Source organism: Achroia grisella, unplaced genomic scaffold (assembly GCF_030625045.1).
Source record: "Achroia grisella isolate CSIRO2021 unplaced genomic scaffold, CSIRO_AGI_Agris_v1 utg640, whole genome shotgun sequence".
NCBI lineage: Eukaryota > Metazoa > Arthropoda > Insecta > Lepidoptera > Pyralidae > Achroia > Achroia grisella.
In genome coordinates this window covers 531,282-549,866 of record NW_026712977.1, presented here as the reverse complement: position 1 = coordinate 549,866, position 18,585 = coordinate 531,282, and the positions used below count along the sequence as shown (strand labels likewise).

Genomic DNA, 18,585 nt, shown 5'->3' with positions numbered 1-18,585 from the left:
TGCACTAAAACACATATATATTGTATATATTATGTAATATGTAAAATCAATTGGTATTTCGTTGTTAATAAAAATAGCTAAACCATTCCGAGCTTTATAATAAAAACTGGAAAATCCCAAAGTAATAAATTAATAGAAAAAATAAATAAACGTTATGTAGTATGAGATTCGCTTCATGAGATTGCTTTAAATAAATTATATTCGTAATTATGAGATGATACTCGTAAGTAAATAAGTATCCAGTAAATTACAAAACTAAACTATGATTTCTTTATGTTGTAAAATTTGTATAAGTTAACTACATATTTTATGAGTAATTATGATAGAATAAATATCTACTCATAATTATTTTAAGCGTAAAGATAAACTTGTTTATTATATTTATTAATATCATATAAAAAAAATCCATTATAACATTAACTCGCCAGTAAAGATTTTAGTGCACTACTATTAAAATGGACAACCTGTAGATAGGAACATTCTAGTATTATGATTATTTCAAATAAAAATTTAACGGATAAGAGCCTCTTAAATCTAACATTCTATAACTAAGTTATAAATGATTAAAACTACCATCTAAATACACATTTACGTACTAACAATTTGACGACATCCAGTCGGGAGTCTATGTTCGTTTCATAAGTCGCCTGATGAACTTATCCCAATGACTTTTTGGGAAACGTCACCTGGACTCACCCGTTTGCGGCTTGAGCTCAATCTGAAATTTATACAAGACACGTAGCTGTATTTTCATTTAGTGTAACAATTTTCATTGATTGGACTGCTAAAGTGGCTGAAGGCCTATCTAATGCTGAAAGGTGATCGTCTCAGACATCACAGTATCGTTTAGAAGAAATCAATAGGTCTTTTATGGCAATGAGTAAAAAAAATACCATGAGATACCTAAGGATATACTGAAATTACACTTATATAAATTCAAAACATTAAATCATATTTACTGAGCAAAGCCTATTTTACTCACTAATTACTTGAAGGTTGTGCGTGCATGACAATATTATTCATGCACGGGATTTTCATTTAATGCTTGACATAGACACCTATACAAATAAACATTATACAATGTTTATTTAATACCCTGGCTTTTTAAAAAAGAAATTCGATTGAGTTTCATGCCAGTTCTTCACAATTGAATCTGTATACTGAACTGAACGGTAGGGAAAAAATTATAGTATAAAGCATTTGACGTTCATAAGCGGCTAAAATCTCCTACATGAATAAATGTGTTTTGAATTCCGTACATTACAAGTATTTATATAAATGACTATATGTATGTTTGTATTCGCCTACATATTATACTATACCTGTATTTATAAATGGTATAAAATATTCTAATAGCAATTGTAACATGTTTCGGTTGAAGGAATAGGGTGTGACATTACAAAATATTGAAGCATTACTCCTTCTCTGATGCATACTTAACACTCACTTGTATATATAAGCGAATATTACCATTTACCATCAAGTGAGCCGTTGATTTAACATTCTAATAATATAAAATAAACAAAATAATAATATCTCAGAATAATTCACACAGCGCCATCTAGACCCAAGTTAAGCTAGCTAAAGCTTATGTTAGGGGTACTAGATTACTGATACATAATTTTTTTTTTTTCGTAAATACATAAATATAATAAATAGAAAACACCCAGACCGATACAAACAATCATACTCATGAATACAAATGTTTGTGCCGTGCGAGGAATCGAACCCGCGACCATCGGACGTAAAGTGGTGTATTAGACTACTAAACCACTAAGGTTGTCTATCGTATCCTAAACATATCAAAAATGTAATTATATTTAAAAGCAGCTATGTCGGTTATGTTTTCAAAATAAAATTAAGTAAAAATTGTTGTTTCTGAAACGATTATAATAAAACGAAGAGTACCAGATAATCTTTAGATAGATTAGGCAAATAAAATAGAATTATACAGTAACAATACAACAAACAACAACAACAAAACAATATGTAGATACATTTAAATCTGTATGTACAATACAATAACATGGCCTTATTGCTAAAATAAAGGTATAGCTTAAGTGGGCGAAAATGTTGTATATGATTAACTATCTGTTGCTAATTGGTGAAAAGATCATGTTGAAATATTCATTACCTCGCTCAGGATAACCCAGTAGAGTGAATCTTTGGTCATCCGTAGCCGTAAAGCGGTTATATAACCTATATCCTTTTTTATTTCCCCGTCACAGAGGCCAAATTCATCAAACTCCCCCACTTGAGTAAAATTTCCAGCAACTGGCAACACTTCTACTGAACAATCGTATATTTTATCGGATATATGTTCAACGTTGCCACTTCGGAATGTATAGCTAAAAAGATATAATAGTTTACAATACGTTATTGTACTGGAAAAACTTAATATAAAGGAAGACAGGGATCTCCAACGCTTAATGTGTACTACTGTAAGTTAGAAAGGTCGTGAATTTGAATCTGATTGAAACCAAAACAATTTGTCAAATAGGACAATTTATATTTCTAACCATGGAAAGTCTGATAAATTCAAATAAATTCTAGAGAAAGAATAAAAAAATATTTATGTAGTTCTTATACAAATGTGCATGGCAATACTTGTTCATGCACGGGATTTTTATTTAATGTTACATATGAATGTTGCCTATAAAGTGTACAGTGTAAATAAACTGGCTTTAAAAATGATAATTTCTAAAAAAAAAAATAATAAAACTTACCGTTCATAAGCTGCTATAATGTCCTACATGAGTAAATGATATTTGATTTCATATAAATAAAAAGTTAAATCAACTATAACAAATTTTACGTATGCTATTGCGTTCTACCTTACATACCTTTCAAGAATTATAGGTTTTTCGAACCAAAACTCCATAATGTCTCCTTTTTTAGGCTTCACTCCCCAAAAATAGGTCTGACCTTCATAAGCTCTCTTCAAGGTGTGATCAGAGTGCTCCTCTATAGATGTACGGATACTATCAAGTGGGGGGTTAGTGTGAGGGTAAAAAGTTGGCACTGCACCGAACTGAGAATCCTGTAAATGTTTCAATAAACGACGCTTAATATTACTAATATTACAAAACTCGAAAGTTTGTGACTATAGACATCGGTCCATCCATCCATCAGGATGGACAGATTTGTTACACTTTCACGCAAAAACTATGAAGATTTTGATGAAACTTTACTAGTTTATACATTTCACGCGAGTAAAACAGCAGGCAAAGCTAGTTAATAATTCGAGCTCTGAGTTCTGAATTCTACATCATATATTTCTGTGCCGTAACAGCTTCATTTGTAAGTGTGTTTTATATGGAAGAATGAGATACGGCAATGAAAGTGAACGCAGTATGAAGTCAGACAGGCATCACATGATGCAATGAACGTAATATTGTTCATATATAATTGTCACTAACTCAAGAGGTTTGCCCAATATAAAAAAATCAATATCATTATGACGGAGACAAAACAACAGACAGACAATGAACCCAAATTACGAACATTTTTTCTTTTTTTTTTTTAATAATATAACCTTAAAAATACTTATTTCTGTGTTGCCACTTGTATTAAAAAAAAACTTGATAAATATAGCCTCGCAGATGACATAATCTGTTTCAGTAAAACAATTTATATATATTTATGAAATAAATCTTACCTTAATCTTTTGTATCTTGCCTTTGAGGGAAGAATACAGTCCAATGTGTTGGAACAAGGATGTTTTATACTTTGGTCGAATTTGTAACTTATTTTGGCTACATGCTTTCTGTAATACAGATTTAAATTAAAGATTTATTCAAATAAATCTTGTTTGCAAATAAAAATAATATTAACCCAGTACAATTAAAATAGCACCATCTACTTCGAAACTAAGTTTATACTATGAGTGCCAAAATGAATAGTAAATATTTTTTTTTAATATAAAAATGTTCCCGAATACATGTTTGTATCGTACAAGGATCGAACCTGCGCCCATCGTCAAAAAGTGGGTTTGCCACTACGGTTTTATTGTCATCATTGATCTACTTATGATAAACTTTAACGGACAGCAATTGAATCTTGATAATAATAAAAAACATTTATGAAATTAATATAAGACCTACTTAGGAATAAAACATATTTCCTCCAAATAATTTACACATTGAGAGCATTGTAATCTAGTAGTTTCGTACACTGAATTCCATCCAAGATATCGTGAGTTCAAATCTAGTCTGTCTGTTTATACTTCTGACTAACTGCTAAATATATCATGTTTGTAATAATATTATAAATGAATAATAGAAAAGGGGGCAAAATCAGATGGGCTGTATGCTTGTTTGCCAATAAGTGGATAAAAAAAATAACGAAGATTATACTAAATAATATGTATTAAATATTGTTCTATTTCTAAATGACGGAGTTTCAAGGTAACAGACATTAAAAGACACCGAATTAGAAATAATTTCCTTTTTTTTAGTCGTTAAAAAAAATACGTACCGATGTCTTGTCGATGGTACACACGCGGTCGGCCAGGTAACTCTCCAGGAGCCAGTCAATCGGCATGTTGTTGTAAAACAGTTGTACGTATATAATGAAGTGAGCCAAGTCCGACGACCTGAACAGTTTCCCAATACCACCCACGTGACAGTACTCAATGAAGAACCAGTCTGGAATTTTCACGGTTGTAGCGGCCGTGAATTCCTTGATATCCTATGTTGTACAAAAAAAAATTCAATCATCAAATGAAATCTAAGTATAATTCAAGTACGTCTACATCGTGGGGGAAGGAGACAGTTACTAATGCGAATTAACCACATTGTTAGCAACGTACCATATCAGATTGACCTCCACGCAGTTCCCTGTGGAAACCATGGTGATAAATTCGTAGTGAATTTGTCACAATGGGCTAACCGACCTGACCTCATGCTCATCTTATCATCCTCCATTGATGCTCCGCCAGCGTAAACCGTTGGTTCAGTACGCATCATTCCAATATTATCAATAAAAGAACAGGCAATCTAAACTATTATAAAAAAGTGGAAAGTTTTCGATCAATCAATATCTTTACTGAATATGTGGACAACACCTGTATCTAATAACGACAATGTTTGTCTATATATTGCCTAGGAATATAAGCCTGCATATATTAAATATTTAACAATAAATCATACTAAATAATGAAGTTTCATAGATAATTTGTTACGTGCATCATAGTTTCCCACTGAAGTTAATATAAATGTCTTTGAATCGTTTTTTAAATAAATTATGATTGTACAAGTATTCTACGTAATACTTAAGTAATTTTAAAAATGCTTTCACGTCAGAAATCTGCATAATTATCGAGCATAAATAATATAAATGCGAAAATGTGTTTGTCCCTATAGAATCTTTTTAAAACTAAACAGTTCAAGAAATCATAGTGAAATTTATCATGAAGAGAGACTGTATTACGAGTACGAACTGAATGTATAAGTGGAATAGAGAATCAAGCAGACGGAATCGCAGGTTTTAACTAGTTGACTATATTAAAAAAGAGCCACATATTGATCGCATCCGTGAGAAATCATGGATAGTCATTACTATAGTATATTGTATTTAATGTGACAGATTTTAATGATTATTTCTATACAGGTTGACATGAGATAGCGTGACTTAATAAATAGTTAGAAACTCAGCTTATAAATCGTAAAAATAGCGTGATTGAATTTATCGAACACAAAAAAGTTTGTAGTAATTTAATATAAAACAAAATTCACTACAAATTCTCAGTAAAAATAGTGATAGCAAGAAATAATCCGAGATACGTTGTGAATGATCTGATGAGATTATTTTCTGTGGATGGAATGACAAAAACGCTGATGGCCCTCCTGATGGTAAGTGGTAAATTATATACACGAATAGCACTACGGATATCACGTTATCATGTGACATATGTGATACCATTCATATGACTTTGTAGCCTGTTACCATTACCATTACCATCAATCGAAACACATCTTACTACGCAAGCTGTATGGTATTTAACCTCAATAAAAGTATATTATATGTAATACACAATGGATTTGTATTGTTTTGTTTAATTTCGCTACATTAGCATGTGTGAGACTAAACATATTCCGTCAGGGACCAAATAATAAAAATGTCTAATGATCGAATATACCAAAATCTGATTTTTAAACGATAATTCGTGAAAGACTAAGTTAATTGCGTTGTGGAGTTGCGCGCTTAACAACAGTTTAGTGTTGTAGTAAGTCACTTTAATTTTATTTATATAGATTACTGATATTTTATCGCCTTTGCAACAATTTGTATTGCTGTGAGAACATTTGCTTTTTCATATTATCCTCTAACGACATTGTATTCGCTCTACAAGTTATAATTCGTATTATATAACTATAATACAATCGTATTTGAAGTAAATTAAATTTTATTTTCAGTTCTTCTTAGCTATTCGCATTCCGAATTTAGGGTAGAGTTGAATATCACGAAATGCACGAAAAAAAGATAGGTTGGTTTGATTTATTCTGAAGATACAACTTTTCATGAAAAAAACTTGCTTTCGCTTGTTTACTTTGAAATTCAGTAATACTTTCTTACTGCTTACTTGCTTAATAAAACAAAGCATTACAACGCTAGCTGAATATGAATGTTTCTATGTATATTATGTATGTATTTACAATAAAAAAAATGTTATTCAACTATTTCAGTCGCTAAGTATGTTGTGCAGGTTTAGTATAGTTTAGGACTAATGACGCTGTGAATTATACTGCGTTATTAGTATTATAAATTTTAACTTTGCATACTTAGTAGTTTTGCTTCTGCATTGATACTAGTTAGGAGAGGAGACGCAAGATTCATGTTTAAATGACGCAAGCTTATATTATGGGTAATTATGATAATAATGATGATGATGATGATGATGATGATGATGAAAAAACAGTTAAATATACAAAGTATATAAGACGCAAGCTGTTATTTCGCTTTACAAACAAAAATTTCACATATCCATACGTGATATTGATAAGAGTAAATAAATAAGTGAAAAACAGTGATGATTTCATTTTCAAAAAGCAGAAAATAAATATAAATAAATTTCGACACCAATGTTTGTCTATTATACACGTTTAAACTTTGGCTTTATACATTAAAGTCAGTGATTATAGTTTGGCAGCTGTATTAAGTTAGATGGAGGTACTCATGCATACAATCTTATTATAAGCCCGAAGTTTATGAGTATGGATGTTTGTTACTCTTTCACGCAAAAACTACTTAATGGATTTTGATGAAACTTTACAGGAATATCGATTATGCATCAGAATAACACATAGGCTATATTTTATATAGAAATTTAACGCGGGTGATTTAAGTCTACTTTATTAAGAATGAATTTAGGTAATTTTATTCTAGCGCTACATCGCTATTCGGAATATAGACCCATTCAAATAGTATCATGAATCATGAAATTAGGAATGTTAGAGCATTCTTTATTTATAATATATAATAGCAATAAATAAATAATATTTATTTGTCTATTTTATAATCATATAATATTATTATATAAATCTAATATAAACACTTTTGAATAGTAAATTTTTTTTATACTACCACTCATTCGGTATACAGCCAAATCACATGAAAAATGTGCAAGAATCTTGCGTGTTGCTCATTAAATAAATGTAGTTAATAATACCATTTTTAAGAATTTTGTAGATTGATGAAGAACTGAGAAATAGCAAAATTGGCATAAGTAATTAATAGTTACTTGACTAACAAAGTAAATCAGTATCAAAATATATACTCGTATATCAGAGAAGACCAACTAATAAAACAAGCGTACATGCTTGTTTTATTAATACCAAAAATATTTAAAATACATAAAAAATAAACTGCTATTTTATGCGATATAACGAATCCAGAGCAATTTATTATAAATGCGAAAGTTTCAGTCTGGCAGAACAGACAATGATGATATTTGATGTGAAGATTGTTATAGACAAAGACAGAAGAACTATCTACAAAGGTAACAATATAGTGATGCCGAATTCCACATATTATTTACCTGCATGTAATTTTTCTTCGCGACAACATCGTCTTCAAGCATCATATAGTAGGTTCCCTTGCTTTGTGCGTATGCCATTAAGTATATAGTGTCAAGGTTCTGTTTTGTTCGCCATCTGACTCTCTTGGGCGAGTCTCCGAGGGTATTAGGCAAAGTATCTAAATCAGGGTAGTACGTTGCCGTTGGTGAAATGACTTCTATTAAACCACCTTCCACTTGTTTTGGAAACCTGAAAGATGACACGAGAATATATTTTTAAAGTATACTGTAACTAAATAACATACTACTGGGGGCAATATGTAATATGCTCATACTTTACGAACAGGGGAAATGGCTAGAGTTGAAAATGGTTGTAAATAAATAATGGCACCAGGGCCGACCTTTAGCTAGGAATGGGCAGCATCCACCAGTACCTCAAGGTTTCAGATGTATTATCTGAGCGTCCAGGCCCTTACAGCGCTTCTTCGCGACCAAAGTTTGTCTGCTTTCTCTGAGCGGGAAGTGGACTGTATGGATGGAGGAAGAAGTGATGGAGTAGAAGGTAAGGTAAGGATGCTTTCCTTCAGCCGGAAGGAATGGGTAAGGCTAGTAAGAGGACCAGCTTCGAAACTGGTATCTCACACGCGGTAAATACGTGTAGTCCAGTGTTTCCAAAAGTCGTCTGAGGTTTCTTTTTATAGTTCAGGGGACAAATAAGCTTGCGGTACACACAAATGAGCACCCGCAACACCGTGGACTGTTGTATGATAATATAAGTTATATTACTTACATAGATTCAATTTGCCTTGCTGTATTGATGACATACTCCAAATTTGTTTCACCAATCATAACAACGATTAAAGTCGAATTTTTGTAATTATCAGTGAGGCCCTCCACTAAATGCTGTAAGAAAACATTCGTTCTATATATTACGACTCATAACTATTTATTCATATTTCATCATTCAAGGGGATTGTGAGTAATGTGGACTGATGACTTCATTGCTAGCAATATACCATGTCAGGTTGACCACGCGGTACCATGTTACCATGTAAAGTTGACTCCTAGAAACCTTGACCTTACCTCATGCTCATCTTATCATCCTCCACTGATGCCCCGCCAGCGTAAAGCGCAAGCGGGCGCATTCCATTATCATTAATTAAAAAAAATACCATAAAAGACACTGCTAGTAAAAAGTATTCAGAAGTTCCGTACATGTGTGTCTCTAACTCAGGTATACTCTTTATTAACGTTTCACGACTAAACTCCTAAACTCTGAATGTTTATCTGACATTTGATATTTAATTGAAACTAAAAATTTGATATAAAAAAAAACAAAATTGCTTTAAACAAACAATAATTTTGTATTGGGTACTTTATTTTGTATTTATGCGACCATTATATGCTATATTTCATCATAAAGAAGCACACAAGACGCGGGTAAAGCTAGTATTATTAGAGATATGTTTTTTTGTTAACTTTTTATTACTACAAGAGATGAATGAAATTCAGCATCCATGTCAGCTATATTAACTTGATTACGAAGAATATAGCATATTTTATTAGTGTATAGTGTATAGTGTATAGTGGGATGAAAATATGTATAAGCAGTAGACAAAGTCTCGTGTAACAACTAGTTTCACATAAAAAAAATAAACAGAAAATAATCCAATTACGTGTTTACGTTTATTTGCGTTCATACCGTCTAATATGATAAATTCTAAGAAATCTCTTGAGTGATTGTGAATGTCTTCAAGTAAATAATATTTTATTATATCGAAATGAAATCTTTCAATCTTTTTTATAAAAAACATCAGACATCTAATAAACCTGCTTTAGATATTTATTAGATTTATATTCTTATCTTTAAAACAAATGAAGGTACATTTGCAAGAAAGTAAGAAATCAGAGCGAATATTAAAATGGATTTAATTTTTATTAAGAAGAAGACAGTTATTTCTTCAACGAAACTTTATATTCATATTGGTTTCTATTCTATTCAAAAACTATCTTCACTAATAGACACTTTTAAGTCACTAAAAAGAAAAGATTAACGAAAGAAACTTACTGTGAGTGTTGCTAAGAGGTAGCTTTCCTTATCCCTCTTTACAGTGGGTATACCCAGCACTATGTCTGCGAACAAATTGCCAACTCGCATATGGTAGGCTGGCCTCAAACTGAATGGATCGTTCATGAGATGAGGAAGAAGTTGGTACACGAACGGGACCCGTAGTGGTTGAAGGTTCTTTGGTAAAACACCTGCAGCAGCCCGTGACCCTGTAAACGTAATAATATAACTGTCAAAATCAAAATTATTTATACGATGCAACATGGTGAAATGGGGTTACACTTCAAGGGCAGTTTACGGTGTCATCCAATACCTCTACTAATATTGGCCCACCAACTCTTCTGTCCTATGTGCCCATCATCCTGCACAAAGGAAGAAAACCTGAAAATCGTCGCTTTCTGGGAAAATATGAAGTATATTTTCCCAGAAAACGAAGTTTTTAGTTGACATTGAATAAAAAGAGAAGTAACTCAGGTCACACCCTTGTAAATCATTGAATCATGATGGTAAACAAAACAATCCACATATCCGTCATCATCATTAATCGTCCAGGAAACAAACGATATGTCCGTCACCCCTGGATATTCATACTGTACAATAATTACTGGCACTGTAAGTACTTACTGTCCTATTACAGGGCAGCTTCATTAATTAATATTGCAGTACCTTGTCATGCGGAGTAATCACAAGTCACGCACAACTGCCACTGCAAAAATCGATGGCAATATTCGCGGACCGCAATTATTCCTGCCATACGACATGTTAATACTACGTGCTGTGATGGAACAACAATACGCATTGGACGCTTAATAATAAATTGCATTATGGCGTAATAAATTAAAACTCGACTTTAAAGTTACAATCTTAAAGTCGATATTCTAACATTGTTTATTTTTAGTAAACGCACTCCATTGTTAACATTGTTATATGAATTGCACGTGTTATGCTTATGACAGCGTATGAGTACATATCGGAAGCTTAATAATATACTGCATGCGCTAATAAACATGAAAAGGAAACACAACTTTAAACAATAAAGCTTAAAGTCTAATTTTCGACATAATATTGTTTTGAAAATGCAGTTTATTATTAAGCGTGAGGTATGTTTTCATTCACAGAAGTTTTTAAACTTTTAAAGAGAAACGTAGAGAACTCCCAAATAAAATATTTGAGGTGAAGTATTTCTGAACCCGGGACCACCAGTGGTTGTACCAGGGGTTCGGCTCTCGGATTTCATTTCAGTACAATACAAACATTTGTATTTACAAAAATAACTTAAGATTTAGTGATTTTAATACACACTTATTTAAAAACCGAAGTATTTCTGTCATACATTTGTTAGTCACGGTAGAAGCATTATTGATTTGAGACTACATAGTGCAGTGTGATATTGTTCACATAAAAAAACATATACCAAGTCAATAGGCCAGTATGGTAATGTCAGGCTAATATTCTGCTAAAGTTAAAGCTATGAATCGCATCCTATTAATATTGCAAACGCAAAACATAAGGGTTCCTTGATCTGGACTAGTTAGTGTTTTACGGAAAAAAATCCGAACAGCTTCGAAATCTTAGTACATCGCCAGGCGAAATACTAGATTACCAGTAACAGCAATTAACAAGACAACACTACAGAACTTAGAAATATTTTATTTTGGAAAAGGATATTAAAATTTATACGTATAAATAAAATTGGAGTGTCTGTTTGCGATATTGAAATAACCGTTTTTTACTACATGCATATATGAAACTAAATACGGTTCATATACTATAATAACGTTTTTTACCAAGTTTGTTTGTCTGTTTGTTCTGGCTGATCTCTAAAATTGCTGGGTCGATTTTGACGGGACTTGGCAGGTAGCTGACGTAATAAGGAGTAACTTAGGCTACTTTTATTTTAGAAAAATAAAGTTAAATTCTACGCGGACGAAGTCGCGGGTACAGCTAGTATATACATATTAATATATATCTATATTATAACAGCAATATAAGATCACGTGATAGACCCCTCATGCGTTACCATTCTGGTGGTCAATTCACTCATACATCAAAGTCCAATAAGACATTATAGAGAACAATCTGTTTTTCTTTCCTTGATTTATTTGATAAACAATTTTGGCATAATTGTTTACAGAAATAGAGATGCATAAACAAAGTGTACTCGCAAATTTTTAGGATTAATGACGTAACTATACTATATAAACCCTATGGCACAGTTGGTAGATGTCATACGGCATAGTTGGTAGGTGTAGAGACTTCTTAATTTTTTTAATGTAATACGAATGAAACTCTTCTGTTTTGGATTATATGGGCGGTATCAGGGGTCTTTCATGATGGCATCACACCACCATTTGCTATTCCGAAGTTGTTTGATTAAAAAGTAAAAAATCAGTTTCACTCTTCATATGAAACTTCAAAATCAACTCGACAAATGAAACAGGTAATACAAAAGTGCACCCAAATACTATTTAGTACAAAGACTAATCTAGACTATCCAGAATAACTAGACATTCAATCATCGATTTTATTCACTTATGTAAATAATATTAGATCCTTCCTGTGTTTACGGTCAGTCAAACTAGGGCTCCCCTCGTGTATGCCCACGGCATTCTACCCCTCTGCCACCCTAGTGTTACACCTCTGGTTAGGACATAATTAAAAATTTTGTTGCACAAAAAATAGACGCCTGCAGTGACTAGGAAAATATGAAACCCTCACTGGAGCGAATTATTTCGATTAAAAATAAACATCGTACTCGCTTTCAAATTAAAATTGGAGAAATACCGCGCATAATACCCAAGAGAGATAAATAAAAATCACGTTAGTAGTGTACTATAGTCACCCAGTTCCCCTTTATGTTAACAGAAATTCACATTAAAATCAAACATTATATTTCCATCCATTTATCACTTATCAATCTTGATATGAACATATAGACTTGAATCAACAAATTTTAGAATTATAAATAGGTACATATTTAAATTTTAAACATTAAAATCGTTACGGAAAATAGTGTATTTGGAAGCATGAGGTAAGAAAGGCCAGTCAAGTACCTTTAAATTCCTGTTAGGATCTCATGGGCTCCTCCTTATCAGCATTCAGGTAAAGTTCTCACTTTCTATCATTTAATTTACACTCACTTTACAATACAATTATTTTTTATTGCAACAAGATTACATGCGCGCGAGTGTCGAGGCGGTCTGTACAGTCATAGGTAATAGGAAAAAGGGGAAGGGGGGAGGGGCGGGGCAGAAAATAACGGGCTCCAATAGGTTAATCCTAATTCAATAAACGTAAGGTTTATTTTAAACAAAATCAATTGCTATTATTGGCTAGCAACAATTAGCCTTAAAATCATATGTACAATTTCAAACCAACATAATCCTCTTAACATGTGAAATCATTTATAAGCCCAGTATTTCCTCAAATAAATCATCAAATAAATTGCCATCATTAGCTGGCAATACTGAACGGAATTATCAGACATAATCCTGGCAGTAGTATACAAATTGGAAGCAACATTTCTCATTTTTAAATTTTGTTATTCAACTCAATAGCTACGAGTGGCAACACTTGAGGGTTTAACAAACAATGGCCCCATATTAATCCTAGCAATTATAGACAGATTTGAAGCATTGAACATTTCCCATTTTTAAATTCATTCAAGTTGATTGGTGAGATACATAGCAATAAATCGAGACAGGTTTCTCTATTAAAGTTACAGCTAATCGAATAACAGTATACTAACTAATATATATTTATAAATAAAAATTATGAATTATTTATTTTTCGTATTCTCCATTTGATGGTGATTAAATACAATTATCTTTAGTATTATATATATTTTTTACAAAGAGAGTAAAAACAGAAAAAGATAAAGAAGGCCTTCACTCAATAAGGTCTATCCACATATATAATACAAGTATATTATTAAGAAAATATATTAGAAAACAAAAAATATAGTAATTAGTACTATATTTAATCTTATTTGTATTGATGAATATGGAAATTAAAAACTACTATTATTGTTAAAAAAATAGGATAGAGATAATTCTTATTGAGTAGCCCCATTACTGGTCATGTGTCTTATAAAGTCAAGCTCCACACGGTTTCTAGTGGAAATCACGATGACTTTCTAGTTGAATTATCACGATGGTCGAAGTGACCTAATTCGTCCTCCACTAATTCACTGTCAGCATATATTAGTCAGGGATGCACTATTCCGTATTCATTGATTATGCATGGCTCTAAATGATTACATATTAGGCTAGATATTTTATTTAGGATTACTTTAGGATTACTAACTACTAAAGAGCTTATTAAATTTAATATTAAACAGCTTTAGATTACCATGCACATGATAACATAATTTAAATCTCCGATGATAGCTAAATTTAATTATACTAAAATATTTAAAAACGTTTTCTTCGATGTCGATCTATTAATAAAGTTTGTGACGTGTTTTATTACCAGTAACAGAAATGAGTAAAATTAGTATTTGACGGAATAATTAAATTATTATTCTTTGTATCCTATAATTTTATTCTTTCTTTATTCTGTATTGTACTCACACATAGGAAATAAATACAGTAATACAATAAATGTATTGTACCAGGGTGAGCTTATCTCTGAAAAGAGATTTCTTCCAGCAAACCTAGAAAATGTTATAGGATAGTGTATTAATAATAGTCATACATACGTGTACGAAAGGAGGAGATATTAAAATGAATGTTTTACTTCCTCATCCTTACAGAGTAGTTTTTACAGTAAAAACTACTTAAAACCATATAAAATTTCGCATGAAATATGCAGGACCTTCTGTTGTTTTATAATAGTGTATGCAAACATATGCGTGTAGTCTCAGCATATGGTAACTGCGGTAAAGAACGTACTGTTTATTGTTACTTGTTAATGAAATTCAGCGCTATTGGATTTCGATATGTTCCGTCATATTGTTAAGCACAAAATCATTTATTGCACGGTTTGAGATACTCTTGTAACTATAAAAATATTTTACTTATAAATAAATTCTCGTGTCACAATGTTAATCACCGTTCTCCTTCGAAACGGCTTGATCGACTTTTATGAATTTTTATATGCATATTCAGGTCCGAGAATCGACTACTATCTATTTCTCATAGCCGTAAGTGTTAAGGGTTGCCCATCCCTAAAAATTTTTTTATTTTTTGGAGAAAATTTGTATTTATTATAATGTGTACCTATATTAAAAAAAACACACAACCCTATACTTTTACCCTTCTATCCCCACCTCCTATTTTATACCTATTTTAATTTATGTGCCAAAACGACGTTTGCGGGGTCAGCCAGATATATATTATATATCTTTTATAAATATATTATTACAGAATATTACAGATTAACTATGATTGTTTATATAAATTAGAACTTAAACATGTAATTGTATTGCCTGATATAAAGACAAAATGTTCTTTATGCATTTATATGATTAACTAACTTAACTTTTTTAAAAGTTTTAAAAGGTCAATTTACAGGATAATGATAATCACACGACAACAATAAATAACCAGTAACAAAACATCGGTAAAAGGCGCCATTTCTTATTTCAATAAAAGTTAAAGAAAAATCTTCACACATTATAATTATTTCACTTTAAATAGTATTAGCAATCTTTACAGCTTGGGCCATTTTGATATATTTTTTGTAATAACTTTAGCCACTCCAGATTTTGAAACCGTTATCTCGATTTTACGCAATTATTACATGTGAGGATCCTTCAGCATTGTCTTAATCTGCTTACCTGTCATGTTTTTCAGCAGCGCCACCACTTCAGGCGACAGTGCGGACATGTGGGCACCATCTGCAGACGTAATCCCTCGGAAATCCTCCCGGACCACTAACTTGCCCTGAAAAACCGAATAATATCAGTACTGTTCATAGCAAAGCGTCGTCTACAATATCTTAATATATTTAAAAACTAGCGTTTACCCCCGGCTTCGCTCGCATTGAATTAAAAATATATTTTTTAAAATAAGGAGTATCCTATGGTTATTCTAAAATTTTAGAATATCCATAGGATACTTTTTATTTAAAAAATTTGGGTAAAAGCGTAACAAACATCCCTATTTACATTCATAATATTATTAAGAATTAGGTTAATTATTAATTAATTAATATTATTAACTGGTAAAATATGTATTTAATTCACTACCAACATTTATTCTATATATAACATACGCCTATCATAGGCGCCTATCTTTTTTTACCAATCGGAAACATTGTACAAAGACTCCAGCTATTGAGTGCAATGTGAATGCAAAGTGAATAAGAATATGGTAAAGAAATTAACAACAACAGATACTGATACTGAGTTAAAACTTATTCTTTAGCAATGGCAGTTTTATTCTATAGACTTAAAAAATCCCCCTTTTTTACCAATATTGTTTGCCAAAAATAAATCTTAACGATAACTATTGATTGTTTATTTTAAAAAATCGACTGCAACATTGTTTTCTTGTTAAAAGTCACGCACGTAACATGACTGCAAATCTTACAATGCCAATATCCGAGTACAAAGGCAAGCTTAACTCTAAAAATAGATCACGAACGATTCTCTCTTAACACTTGTATTATGACTGCGAAAGTGAGTTTGTTCGTTTGTTTATTACTCTTAAACGCCGTAACAACTTAACTGATCATAAAAGTTGAAGTAATAGTAATAACTGAAGAGAAATATTATCAAAAATCAATTTCAAAAATTAATTTATGATATGTTAAATATACAGTCTTGGAGTGTTTTCGAGCTAAGAAAAACTGGCAAGTAACTCATGGTTTTCAAATGAGCTTGTACATGATAACAATAATACAGATTCATTTTTAAATGCAATTGTGGAGAATGTAGTGACCACCAGCATACTATGACATTTTTGCCAAATATTTAATAGAATTAGGTGTTATTTTGCGGAAGTCCATTTAGAGTACAAATACTACTATTTATAGTCTCACATGCTAATTGTAGCGGAATTAAACAATATAATATAAATCCATCGGGTAGTATTTTTGTCAACAACAAAAATGTAATCTGTGGCCGTTATAATTGGAGGAAATAATCTAGTTCAAAACTAAACAGAGCGTAATTATGACTTAACAACTAATAGAAATACATACATAGAAAACACCCAATATATATATTCATGAATACAAACATTTGTATAGCATTACAAATAGAACCTGCGGTAATCGAAACTAAAGCGATGTGCCGAACCGCTAACCGAAACCGAACCGAACCAGCCGTGGTATTGGAGAATTGCCATGAAGGTATAATATGCAATTAATAAAATAATATTTAAGGATGGTTGGTCGAAGTCCCAGGCATGAGCTAGTAAACTGTAAGTAACGTAAACAACATGAGTAGACCTTTGTCACAGCTGAATTCAGTCACGTATAAAGTAAACGTTTAGATATGATAAACATCTTTATTGAGAGAACATCGAATTATAAGCGTACACAACCGCCAGCTAGCAACGGAAACGTCTGCTTTGTCCATCGATTTTATAAATAATCGCTTTACTTCAATATTGAGGTAAAAACCATATTATTAAAAAGGAAAATGAAATTATAATACGCTCATTGTTGTAATTTGTTCCATTTGTTTTACGGGCTCGGTGATCTAACTCACTTCCGACGGTTCGAATTCGATTCCTCGGACAATGATTATTTGTATTTATGAATATCATTGTGTGTATTGATCTTAATAATTCTAGTATCCATAAAAACAAATTATATATAACTTAGGAGTAGATGGCGGTTGTAATTTGTCCTGGGTTATTATCAATGAAGTCGTTAATACGGATACGACAATCTCACCTATTTCTGTTGCTATGCAACTTTGTAACCTGTTCTTTGGACATCAACATTTTTTGGGTTTTCAAGAAGGCTATATTAAGATTTCTTAAGGGTCGGCTACGCGCACGTGATACCCCTGGTGCTTCAGGCGTCCCCATGCTACGGTAACCATTCGGATGGGCCGTATGCATGTTTGCCACCATAGTATAAAAAATACTTAGTCCTCCCTTGGCAATATAAGACGATTACCGCAGGCGTAACATAATTACATGATGTCCGTAGTACTATTGAAGTACATAGATGAAGGTTGCCATTTACCATCCGGTGTGCCATTAGTTTATTTCCCATTGCAGATACTCAAGAAACGTTAATTTATATATTTAAAATAAATACAATAATTTACTATGATGTGATAAAGTGTTTGATTGACCACCATCAACAATTGGCAGTTCCTCTGATTACCCACTTGGTATAACAGTTGCAACGATGTAACCTATATTCAGGGCGGGGAACAAAGTACCTGCAACGCAATGACGTCTTCCTGCCGCGAGCGATACTGTGACTCCAGGAAGTCTAGACTCGCCTGCATTTCCGTTATGTGCTGTTCCATTTCATTCTCACGCGGCAGTTGGACTGCAAAGAGGGATTTTAGTTAGCAACACTGAAACAGGATAAC

General features: G+C 32.1%; 1 protein-coding gene across 1 annotated transcript in view; it reads right to left on the bottom strand.

Moving 5' to 3' along the window:
- Positions 1 to 452: 452 nt before the first annotated feature.
- The window catches only part of LOC131849276 (alpha-1,3-mannosyl-glycoprotein 4-beta-N-acetylglucosaminyltransferase A-like), a 31,182-nt gene continuing 13,049 nt past the window's right edge, over positions 453 to 18,585 (bottom strand). The window contains exons 2-11 of the mRNA XM_059199312.1: positions 18,430 to 18,542; positions 15,865 to 15,970; positions 10,086 to 10,294; positions 8,808 to 8,920; positions 8,039 to 8,267; positions 4,477 to 4,689; positions 3,659 to 3,766; positions 2,844 to 3,040; positions 2,135 to 2,348; positions 453 to 718 (exon numbers count right to left, since the gene is read on the bottom strand). Coding sequence (XP_059055295.1) covers positions 683 to 718; positions 2,135 to 2,348; positions 2,844 to 3,040; positions 3,659 to 3,766; positions 4,477 to 4,689; positions 8,039 to 8,267; positions 8,808 to 8,920; positions 10,086 to 10,294; positions 15,865 to 15,970; positions 18,430 to 18,542 — 1,538 coding nt within the window. The 3' untranslated portion in view covers positions 453 to 682. The remainder of the gene's footprint in view (positions 719 to 2,134; positions 2,349 to 2,843; positions 3,041 to 3,658; positions 3,767 to 4,476; positions 4,690 to 8,038; positions 8,268 to 8,807; positions 8,921 to 10,085; positions 10,295 to 15,864; positions 15,971 to 18,429; positions 18,543 to 18,585) is intronic.